General features: G+C 40.6%; 1 protein-coding gene across 11 annotated transcripts in view; it reads left to right on the forward strand.

Annotated features, from left to right (window-relative positions):
• Window positions 1-12738, forward strand: part of LOC121288216 (katanin-interacting protein) — a 145751-nt gene that overhangs the window by 76055 nt on the left and 56958 nt on the right. For all 11 annotated transcript variants that reach the window (XR_005945331.1, XR_005945332.1, XM_041206663.1 and 8 more), the window contains 3 exons: window positions 4209-4311; window positions 10653-10877; window positions 12343-12480. Coding sequence is in view for 9 of the 11 variants with exons in the window: in XM_041206663.1 (XP_041062597.1) it covers window positions 4209-4311; window positions 10653-10877; window positions 12343-12480 (466 nt within the window). In the remaining 2 variants the exon portion in view is untranslated. The remainder of the gene's footprint in view (window positions 1-4208; window positions 4312-10652; window positions 10878-12342; window positions 12481-12738) is intronic.

Genomic DNA, 12738 nt, shown 5'->3' on the forward strand with positions numbered 1-12738 from the left:
CTTTCGACGACACTCTTCATCACTTGCTGACGATCAAGTATAGACCAATGGGGTGGTAATTGGCTGAGTTGGATTTGTTCTGTTTTTTGTGGACAGATCATACCTGGGCAATTTTCCACATTGCCAGAAAGATGCCAGTGTTGTAGCTGTGCTTGACTAGGGGAATGGGTAGTTCTGGAGCACAACTCTTCAGTACTATTGTCGGAGTGTTGTCAGGGCCCACAGCCCTTGCAGCATCTAGTGCCTTCAGCCATTTCTTGATGTCACGTGAACTGAATTGAATTGGCTGAAGATTGGCACCTGTGATGCTGGGGAGCTCAGGAGGAGGCCTAGATGGATCACCCACTCGGCACTTCTGACTTAAGATGTGTGCAAATGCTTCAGCCTTGTCTTTTGCAGTAATGAGTAAATTATTGTCCTGTGAAAAGTTATTAAAACAGTAAAAATTCCATCACTCAACAAATTGCATCAAGTATTGAATTAAATATTCTACATGTGTTCTGTGATATTAATAATGCTGCAGCAGGAAACATCCACAGTTGGGTGGAAGAAATTTTTGCTTCTGAAAACTTGTGCAGCTGATCAAAAAATTTACCCCAGTAACTCTAAGAATCACATTTGAATGAAAGAAATACATTCAGTAAGTGGCTAAATTTGCTTTGATCAGAGTTACTCTTTGTGATGACCTTTGACCATGAAGCAGTACAGTAAAGAAAATTTGTAATTTCTTTAAAAGGCCTGTGGAATCTGAGATTGTTTTTAAGATGTTTAAAAAGAACTTTTAAGCGTTTGCATTAATTGTTAAGGGGTCAATTGTAATTTTGAAAATTAAATACTAGTCCATGTGATCAAGTGACCTTAGCCTGGAAGGAAGTTAAGAAAGAAACCATGTGGCTGGCAAACACAGCAAAGCTATAAGCAGAGTAGCTGGAGGGCTGTTTAAAAAGGGATCAAAGGAAATGCCAAACAATTACAGGCCAGTTAATCTTACATCGGTGGTGAGCAAATTAGTAGAATCAATCCTGAGAGATAGGATTAACTGTCATGTGGAAAGGCATGGACTAGTCAGGGATGGTCAGCATGGATTTGTTAAAGGAAGGTCTTGCCTCACAAATGTGATTGAATTCTTTGAGGAAGTGACAAGAAGGATTGATGAAGGTAGTGCAGTGGATGTTGTGTAGGCATTTGACAAGGTCCCACATGGCAGATTGGTCAGGAAAGTAAGATCCCATGGGATTCAGGGTAATGTGGCAAACTGGATAAAAGGTTGGCTTTGTAACAGGAAACAAAGGGTAATGGTCGATGGATGCCCTTGCGAATGGAAAGTTGTCTCAAGTGGCGTTCCACAGGGCTCGGTGTTGGGACCCTTGCTATATATAATAACGATTTGGACATGAACGTTGGGGGCACGATTGGGAAATTTGCAGATGACACAAAGATTGGTCAAGTAGTGGATAGTGCAGAGGATAGCCCTAATCTCCAAAACTATATAGATGGAGTGGGTGGTAAAGTGACAGATGGATTTTAACATAGAGAAGTGTAAGGTCATACATTTAGGGAGGTCAAACAGTTACAGGGATTACACAATAAATGAGAATATATTAAGAGGGGTAGTTGAAGTGAGAGATGTTGGCGTAACAAGTACACAGGTCCCTGAAGGCAGCAGTTCATGTAGACAAGGTTGTAAAGAAGGCATATGGAATGCTCTCCTTCATTGGTAGAGGTATAGAATATAAAAGTAAGGATATAATGTTGGAATTGTATAAAACACTGGTGAGGCCACAACTGGAGTATTGTGTGCAGTTCTGGTCACCACATTACAGGAAGGATGTAATAGCTCTGGAGAGAGTGCAGAGGAGGTTTACAAGAATGTTGTCAGGGTTAGAAAAGTGTAGCTATGAGGAGAGATTGGATAGCTTGGGGTCATTTTCCTTTGAACAAAGAAGGCTGAGAGGTGACTTGACTGAAGTGTACAAAATTATGAGGGGAATAGATAGAGTGGACAGGATAAAATTGTTTCCCTTGGTGGAGAATTCTAGAACTAGGGAACATAGATTCAAGATAAGTGGCAGAAGGTGTAGGGGGGACATGAGGAAGAACTATTTTATGCAGTGGGTAGTGGGTGTTTGGAATTCACTGCCCAAGTTCATGGTAGAGGCTTTAAACTCCTTTAAAAAGTACCTGGATCTGCACCTAAAGTGCTGTAAGCTGCAGGGCTATGGTCCGGGTGCAGGAAGGTGGGATTAGAAAGGGCATCTGGGTGTCCTCGGGCTGGCATAGATAAGATGGGCTGAATGGCCTCCTTCTGTGCTGTAATTTTTCTATGGTTCTATGGAAGGTAATCAATGCACTGATACAGAAACAAAGAGAAAGCAGACAGAAACAGAAATTGGAACACAGAATTCTTGTGAGAAACAGCAGCAAATCACTCTTAGGAAGAGATCAGTTTTTCTGTTTGGCAGAAAAGGAGACAAGCTTTTGGAGGTATTGTGTGAACTGGTTAAAAAGATCCAAAACCTGGAAAGCTGTGTGAATAGCTCAGCGAAGCTAAAAAGCTGGATGTTTTCCCAGAAGTGACCAAACCGTGAACTAGGGTGATATTGGTAGGTCGGTTGGAAAGTTACGCTATCACTGTCTTGACGCAAGGGAGAGAGGAAGATCTTTAGATGTGTGCCTTGCTGATGATAATCATATCTGTCGGATGGGCCCCCTGACCAGTCCTGCCTAAATAAAGAATAGCGTATTGTGGAACTTGGTGGCTACACAGTGCCAGATGTCTGCAGGAAATGATGAGGGTGTTTGTGGTTGCATAAGATCTATCTTTGTTGTATTGACTGTTTAAAGTGAAATTTATCTTATTTTATTTGAAGCATCTTTTGCCTGGTAATTCATGTGTAATTTTCATTGGTTCTAATTCATGTTAACATAAAAGTTACAAAATGTGAAACCTTGTTGGTAATTTCTTATTTCGGTAGGGCAATGTGTCATTCCGTAAATTTAGTTACTCTAGTTTACTGTTCCACCATGGGGATCATATCATCCTAACAGATTCATAATTGTAGTAATCTATTTTACTAATGCTTTGTAGCAATAATATTTAGTACAGTGATTTTAATGGCCTCAGTGGTCACCCAAATTTGTTTAATGCTACCATTGAATAAGAGCATATGAAATAGAAGCAGGGGTAGACTATTTGGCCCTGTGAACCTGCTCCGCCATTCAATACTATCACGGCTGATCTTCTGCCTCAACTCTGCTTTCATGCTCACTCCCCACATACCTTGATTCCCGGAGAGGTCAAAACTCTCTCTATCTCAGTCTGGATATATGCAACAATGGAACATTTACAACTCTCTAGGATAGACAAATCCAAAGACTCATAACCTTCTGAGTGAAGAAATTTTTCCTGGTCTCAGTCTTAATTGATCAACCCAGTATCTGGAGAATGTACCCCATGTTCTAGATTCCCCAGCCAAGGGAAACAACCTTTGTGTTTACCCTAGCAAGCCTCTTCGGAATCTTGAATGTTTCAATGAACTTACCTCTTGTTTTTCTTAACTCTAAAGAGTATGGGCCCAATTTGCTGAGCCTTTCATCAGAGGACAATCCTCTCAACCCAGGAACCAATCTAGTGAACCTTTGCTGTACTGCCCCCAATACAAGTATATCCTTCCTCAAATGTGAAGACTAAAATTGTGCACGGTGTTCTAGGTGTGATCTTGACAAAGCCCTGTACAACTGTAGCAAGGCTTCTTTATTCTTGTATTCCAATCCCTTGCAATAAAGGCCAACATGCTATTTGCCTTCCTAGTTGCTTGCTGTAACTGCATGCTAACTTTGTGTTCCTTATATAAATATATCTAAATATCTCTGAACATCAACATTTAGAAGTTTCACATGGTTGAGGACAATGGAAAAGCATTTCAATGTGCAATCGGTAGGTAGACCGGGAAAGCTGCTTGTTAAGCTCTTGTTGCCACTATAAATGCTACATATTTTGAGATTTAATAAATAAATGACTTTTTTTTGGCCACACGGGCCGTCCTTCGAATCATGTTGTAAACCTAACTTTGGTCCTTTGATTTTGTATAACAGCTTTAAAAGTGTGGTAGCAGAAGTGTAAAATGATATACAATGATTGTGGAGTACGTTACTATATATGGATTTTAACTTTTTATTTTTTTTTTTGCCACCTGTGTGCTTTACAGTCAACAAAAGAAGCTCCTGAAAGTGTTGGAGAAAATTGAATTGCCTTCCAATGACAAATCAACCAGCTGTGCTTTGCAGGCAAGAAATGCTCTAACTACTGAGGTGAATGATCTTAAAATCTTTCCCATTGAAATAGATAATTTATTATCATACAATCACAATAACTAAGTTTTCCTAATAGTAAAAACTTGTAAGTCCTGCCAAAACCATATCCACATAAACCTTCTGTAACTGCAAAGCATTAACTTATTCAGTTGAGGAGGTTTGTATACCAACCCTATTGCACCACTGGATCGTATAATTAGCCCTACAGTCATTTGTTTTCTGTTAATAGGATGAGTGTTAATTGCATTGTTTAACACTATTCTTTACATACAAATTATTATGCAATGACCCCTGAAGTTTACAATCTAGAATCTAAGTCACTCCACCTGCATATCAATGAAAGATTTTATTCCAGTCGATGAGTAATTTGTAGTGTAGATCAGCTGAACTCAAAACTGTAGGTGCAAATTTTAACTGTACAGTTCTAAATTATCAAATTTACAGGCCGTACTTTGTCAAATGTTATAATTGCCTTCAGCTTGCCACAACATGCCCTCATACATGTGGTGGCAAAATATGTTGACCCACACTTTATTTATATTCACCATAACCAATGATAATCCATACTTAGATGAGTTGCATCCTTCATTCACAGCTGGAATTATTATACAGTAAGCCATGTTCGCTGCAAAAAACCACAAGTGCACCACCATTTTTTAAAACATTTTGCAGGCATCACAATACCCAAGTATCCTTATTTGGCCTGTCCCGTGCAATATCTACTCCTCCTGGAACCATCAGTTTGTTTTTCTCAGCACAGGCGAATATATCCCCAGGTCAAATTTGTGTCCAATTCTGGGCACCACACTAAGATAAAAGCAAAACACTGTAGGTGCTGGAAATATGAAGTAAAAACAGAAAATGCTGGAAAAACTCAGCATCTGCAGAGAGAGAAACAGGCTTAACGCTTCAGGCCCATATGACTCTCAACGTTTCAAGTCCATATGACTCTAAATGTTTCGAGTCCGTTTGACTCTTGATGTTTTGAGTCCGTATGACTTCTTCAGAGTTTGAAACTTGAAACATTAACTCTGTTTCTCTCTCCACAGATGCTGTCAGACCTGCTGAGCTTTTCCGTTATTTTCTGTTTCTATTTCTGGGCACCACACTTCAGGAAAGATATGAAGAGGGTACAAATTTACTTAAGTAGTTCCCAGATGACTGATTACAGTTGTGTGGATAGACTGGAGAAGTTAGGGTTTTCTCCTTAGAAGAGATCTGACAAGTATTTAAGAATCATGAACAGTTTCAATAGAGTAAATAAAGAGAAATGTTTCTAATGGCTGAAAGATTGAATAAATAGAGGGCACAGATTTAAGACTATTGGTAAAAGTGCCAGAGAGGACATGAGGAAAAGCTTTTTTATGCAACGAGTGGTTAGGATTTGGAATTCACTGCCTGTTCGGGTGGTGGATACAAAGGAACTGCATAAATATTTGAAGGTGAAAGAATTGCAGAGATATAGGAAAAGACCAGAGAATGGGACTAACTGGATTGCTGTTTGAAGGAGCTGTACACTTGATGATTGAATAACATATTGTGCTGTACTGTTCTATGATTCTACAAACTTGGCATTGGAAGCTTATCAAAGGACAACTTTGGCATGTTTGATGATGCCAACAGGTTTTTAGCTGTATCAAGTGGGATCGATCAGACCGTGACTTTGAGTGGAAATTACTGGGCCACAGCATCAGACTTGGGCAGGTTATGTTTTGGCTTCTAACCTTGCTGCTAATGCTACAGATGACGCTACTCACTGATATTATCCAACAGCTCTGGTGCTGAATAATGCCAGTTCATTACGAGGTTGTTTTATTGGGAAGCGGTACAAGGTGTTCACACCTGTGAAAAATGACCAAAGTATCTGTCCTGATAGTGGATTGACTGTTGGTCTCTAATGTTCCAGGAGGTGTTGGAAATGCCAGGTTTTGTGAATGGTTACACTTTAACCCCTGTCTGTTTAGTTTCAAGAATGGAATTGGAAGTCTGAAGGATAGCTAATAGGCATTTCTACGTGGATACAAGGTCTATGTGATTCATGTTGGAGATGGGCTTTGAAAGGGGGAGAGTCCACAGGAAACTATTGTAGAATCAGCATACAAGGTCTTAAAATATCACTGAACCTCATAGCCTCAGTTTGGAAAAATTCGACAGAGTTAAGAGATAAAGGCAGCAAGTCTGTGGTTCACCACCATGCAAGAATCTGGGTGGGAGCTTGCGCTCAGGTTGAAGAGGTAGGGTTTGTGAGGATTTAAATTAGACTGAAAGATTTGCCTAGCTTTAGCTAGAGGCAGGAATCTCCAGGGTAAACTGCACCATAAAAGCCATTTTGGGGATTGGAAGTTAAACGGCTGAGAAGAGAAAAGAAAGGAAGCAAGTTCTCGAGAGCTTTGGACTGGGTCCAGGAGAATAGAGAGCCTACTTAAGGGACAGAGTAAAGTATAACAGTGGAGGAAGATTTTTGGCTGTTTTAATTGTTAAATGAGGGATCTTTTCTATGTGTGTTACAGTAAGAGTCTTAAAACTTGTAATTTTGTTGTGTGATCCTTTCAGCCATGAAACAAAGATATAAAGGCGAAACTTGCAAGCCTGTGGTCAGCCACAGTGAAAGGCTTGTGCTGACGGGAGCATTTCCTTCAGCTTAAATTCACTGACCTCATTGGGAACAGCAAATTTGTGCAACTTATTCCAAGTGCCTTGGTTATCATCTCATCTTAATGCCTGAAACTTCCCTGTAACATGGGGTCTACATATTCTGAGGTTGATTGGAACTCTGCGAGGAGGTGCAGCATCTACCAGCTCAGCAGAAGCAGCTACCTTCTCTACAGCTACATTTGCTGGACAGCACAGAGGGGATGGGCACAGGGTTGTACCTCCAAGGAGGCAATATCTTTTGCACTAGGTCTGTAGGCAAAGGGTCAGCTTCCTTGAGCTGTCTGAATAACAGTACCTCAAGAGACTGAGGCTCTCATGGCAGGTAGTCACAGACCTCTGCAGACTTTTTGAAAAAAGTTACTGCCCAAGAGGAGCAGGTAGCTAACAATATCACAGCCCTCAATATATTTATGACTTGGTCGTACCAGGGCTCAGCTGCTAACATATGTAGGATCTTGCAGTCTGCAACAGACAGCTACATCTGCCAAGTCACTGATGTCTTGTTTGTGATAGTTTCCAATCGTATTAACTTTGAAATGGATGATACCAGACAAACCCAGAGGGCTGTCAACTTTGCTTCACTCAGGCCCAGGAAGTTTCATTCTGGCAATGAAGCCACTATCAGAACAGCCAGATGTTTTTTGTCATTGGAAGAAATTCCACTTCCTTAATGTGCAGCTGGTATGTGCCAAATATCCAGGGAACAACTATAATCCATTCGTCTTTAGGCAGCCTTGAGTTCTGCAGTTCTTCTCTCCACCAGAGAGCTTCAATGTTAGTTCCTGGGGGACAGGGATTCCCTCTCGAGACCTAGCTGGTGACCATAGTGAGGTATCAGAGAGCGAATTCACCACCAAAGCCACAATAGAGCGAGCCATTGTCGGAGGAACTCAGACATGGGGCAGGACACAGCGTTTGCAGCTCTGTTGGGGATGAGAGCAAGGGCCATGAAGTGAAGGCACCTTAAGAAGAGCTCTCACTGCCAGCAGCCCTTCCTCCATCTTTCCTCCTGGGGCCCAATTGCACTTCCTTGTTAACTGAGAATGGGAGAGCACTTGGCTGCAAGCAGGTGTGGAGTTCAGCCATCAGTGCAATGCTTTGATTGATGCTGTGCAAACTGGTAGCCAGAACATGCAGGCTATTGGTCAGGGCCAGCATGCACTCGGCCTGCATGTTCCATGAGGTTGGCCACTCTTTCAATGGAGGTGGTCACCAGTGCAAATTCTCCTCTGCTGTCCCTGTATCCATCACCTGCCCCTGCTCATGTGATGTGCTCCTCGTTACGTGCTATTTGATCTGACTGAGAAGCCTGACCCACCAAGGTCTGCGTATCTGTGATGGTTGAGGGCGCATAGGATTCATGTGGTGATGATGCATTCTCAGAGTGTTGCTCCTTCTCGGAGGGCTGCACTGCCTCTTCTCTCATCTCCTTCAGTACCTGTGATGCACGGGTAGGAGATGAAAGATGGGAGTTAGTGCTGAACCCAGGGTAAATAGGGTTCCAAGTTAGCATAGTACAGATCTTAGCATTTAATGTGTTGATGACACATTTTTAACATGAGTGACACTTCAGTATCATGTGTCAGTTTGGTAACTCATGCTGTAACTAGGTCTGTCTCTGGGTCACCCCCATTTCTCTCATCAGCAGCACCCTGTATTGGTGCTATCCTGCTGATTTCCAGGACACACTCCTCCAACAAGGTCAGGGTTTCCATGGCAGCAGCTCCCTCTCTGCCCCCTCTCTGCCCGGAGCTGTGGGCTCCTTTTTCCTGCATTGGCAAAAGGTACAGCGTTAGGTGTGTGAATAGTTAACTAATTAATACTTAAGGAGGGTGACTGGGGAATGGGAGTGACGACAATATATTGAATGTGAATGCTATCTGTTGAGAAGGAGACCTGAAGAGAAGGCTGGAGAGAAAGAAATACATGTGACGGCAAGCTGTATTTGCAGGAGAATACTAGGGAGGTGAGTGATGGTTGCCAGCTGGAAGTTGCAGGACACTCACCTGGCCGGACCTCACCAAATCATTGAACTTTCTCCGAAACCGGGCCTAGGCCCTGAACACTACAATCTGGCTACTGACAGGCTCAGCAACTTGAAGTGAGCCTGTTTGGTGAATCTAGCTGGCCTTCTACCATTCTCACTGCTTGAAACTTGACTTGCAGCAACGGGTCTGTGAACTGGGTGGCTCCCTTTCGCCATCTTCCATCCGTGCTGCAACTCTTTCCTCCCTCACACTACCTGTTGTTCTCCAGACAGTGCTGCCATTGCAAGTCCTGCCAGGGCCTCTTTAAATATAGATCCTTCATCGCTGCTTTGGGCATGTAATCCAACCCAACCTCCCTGATTGGTGGGGAACCCAGAGGTGGGCTGTTTATTAGTTTTCTCTGGAACAGGAGCAACGATTGGGCATGCAAATCAATGAGTCATGTTTCTGGCCTGAAAATGGTCCTGCTGTTCCTGTAGGGTCTAAAGTGAGAAGATTCTACCTCAAGATACTCACTCAGAGCACTTGGAGAATTTGTTCAGGTGTCTGTTTGGATTTGTGCTAATTGCTGCTCTGAATCTTTGAGGGAAAGTTAGTTTAAATGAATTAATTGGTTTCATGATTATTAATTAGAAGATTATCTTGCGTGCCTAATGAGTGGTAATGGATTTTTATTGGTTCATCTCTTAACCAGAAAATATGTGAACTCAGATAATGATTAATTGAACCAGACAGATATTATGATGCCTTTGACATGTGATTCCCTACGTAACTTAGAGATACAAGCTAGATACAGGAGTTTGAACTATACTGTCCTTTCTCCAGGAAATGCCTGACTAAAACTGTCACTGCAAGATGGTGTAGGCCCTTGTTGCATGAAAGTGGCAAAGATGACAATGGAATCCTTTAGACTAAACGCCTTAAAAAGGAAATATTTAATTTAATGTTGCCAAGTCTGAGATTTCTGCAGTGATTTATGGAGAATGTTTGTTAGAATTTAAACAAAACAAGAGGGCAGTCCTTTTAGTGCCAACACCTTTATTGCAGTTAACATTTTAAACTAAACAACAGCAAACTGAATCAATGAATACTTAATGTATTTTGTAAAGAAATATATATGTATGAATAGAAAAGGGCTTTCGTTATTATATAAGCTTTCACATCCTTTGGACATGCAAAACACTTCCCAGCCGATGAATTACCTTTTGAAGTGTTCGCTGTTGTTTTGTGGGCATCATAGCAGTCACTTTGCATACAGCAAGCTTCTACAATCTGCAATGTTTGACCAGTTAGTTTGGCTGTTCTGGTATTGGTTGAAAAGTACATGTGGTACCTGAATATCAGATGAACAGCCCTGCTCCTCTTTGAATAACGCTAGGGAATCTTCTGCGTCCACCTGAATAGTCAAACCGAGGCCCCCTCTGCCCAATCATCTGAATGGCAACACTTCCAATAATGCAGTACTCCCTCAGAATTGCACTGAAGTGTCAGCCTCGAGACCAAGAATTAAACATTATAATAAAAGAAAAGTGGATGTTAGCCGCTGTTGCTCTAGATTCCAGGTTTGCAGTAATCCAAACAAAAGCAAGCTTTATGTTTTAATGTATAAAGAAAAATTATAAATACAAAGTATGGTGCAGTAACAATACTTTAAATTTTTATTGGTGAACAATGTGCAACTTTTATTTTTGATAGACCCAGCATAGTGTTGGCACATCAAGCAGTATATCAGTTAAAGACACAGTTTATGTTTCGATGGAAATTTTGTCGAACTGGGGCAACAATGAAAAAGTGGGCTTAACAGAAGTACAGTTTTTTGATCTAAAACATAAGAAGATTTTTGTTTCCCCTCATGACGTTGATATCAGAAATGCTCACTGTCCTGGAAACTTGAATTCTTTAGTGAATGGAAAGACAAAGGTAAGCAAAGTTGATCTCTAAAATGGAAGGTCTACTGTGAGCAAATTGCTTTGTAACAATGCCATATAAATCAATTACCTTGTTTACATAGAAATAAATAACTGTTTTTTGACCCACATTGATAAATTAGTGAAAAATCTCTGGATGCCAAATTGGACTTTTCTAGTGGAAATGAAATATTGGAATTGTTTTCCCCTCACTAACTGGAATTACCTATTAACAACCCGTAGATTAAATTAAAGGGGACATAAAGATGACTTTAAATAGCTGGCCGCTCTGTGTCTACCAGCTTATTCACATCAATAACATGCCAACCTCCATGAGAAATAGTTTCACTCCGCCTCTCTTTATGCATTCTCGTGGTTTTCAATGTATTTAGTCTTTCAATAACAAAAATAAACAAGATGTGAATTAGAAAGAGTATTCCTATGCCTTCTGTAGAAGATTCAGGAGGGCTGACAGCACATGGCTTTGGCATGCATGACTTGACCATACTGTATATCAATTAGAATATTTCTATTTAAGATTATTGAATATGCTTTTGATTTATGCTTCACAGATGTCTGTTATCTGTGAGGTGATGATCAGCCTAAGGGCAGGTCCTCTGTTCATTTCTCCGTGTCTCATGGTCCTGCACTTTCCTATACAGTTACTCATAGCCTCCCATTTTCAACTTCATTGAGCAATATGATTAAGATAAGAATATATGAAGTGGTTTCCTGTTGCCTTCCTCATATGTACTTAAAGGAAATACAAGACTTCTTACTGAAGGATCCTTCTCTTGTGAGTAGGCATTGTCCCTCCAGGCTCTAACTCTTCCATCATCACAACCAAAACTTTGTTGGTGCTGCCATTGGCTATGGCTCGTAACCCTGAGCATGGAGGCCTCAACTGAATCTGGGATGACTCGCAAGTGGTCTCAAATGAGCCTGCTACCCTAGTCTGCCATCTATTAACAGTAAAATATAATATTGTGTCTTAATTCATTGTTTTTAAAATAACATCAACATAAGATACAAACAGGCAAACACATTCTATGAGATGGCATCACTCTTGAAAGTCTACATTTAATTTGTTACAAATATTTGCTGAACCTTGCACCATCCAAAGGAGAAGATATTAAAAGAGGGATTAAAAGCTTGGCCCAGGAGGCAGGTTTAAATAAGGGTTTAAAAGGATGTGAGAGCTGAGGAATGTCGTTGTCTTTCTTTTAAGTATAAATGCTGATAAGACAAGTGGATAGTTGAATGATTGAAGTAAGATGTTCATTATTTCAATATTCTTAATACAGCAATTTACTGTTGAAACAATTGCTTGTTGGCAATCTACATTAGTTTACATTGCTTAATTTCTGTGCTTCTGCTTTAATTATATTGATTTTAAAAACATTCTGTTTCTTCCTCTATGATCATCAAGGAAAGCTTAACTCCAGGTTATTAAGATCTAACCTTTCCTCTTACCTTAGACCACAAAAGAACGTCACATGTGGACATGCCCTTTCCACCCACCGATTCAATTATATTTTGTTGTGCGTAGCCCAAACAAGTCATGTGGCATTGATATTTCTAAAGTCAAGATTTGGAATTATAATAGAAGCCTCAATGTAAGTTGATTATGTGTTTCTTCTACTTTTGTACAGATTGGAATAAGATGTATTTTAGAAGGTAAACGTTCATTTCATATAAGATTTAGCAGTTAAGAAAAATATATGGGTTTTTAAACGTGAATGAAAACATCAGATGGGGAGGGGGGGTGGCAAAAATCCTGTAATTTTAAAAACGTAACTGACACTATAGATAAATGAAATGGAGTAATGAGAATTTTGATGCTTGTTTTGCTTACTATGGAATAGGTAATAGCA

Source organism: Carcharodon carcharias, chromosome 15 (assembly GCF_017639515.1).
Source record: "Carcharodon carcharias isolate sCarCar2 chromosome 15, sCarCar2.pri, whole genome shotgun sequence".
NCBI classification, from domain to species: domain Eukaryota; kingdom Metazoa; phylum Chordata; class Chondrichthyes; order Lamniformes; family Lamnidae; genus Carcharodon; species Carcharodon carcharias.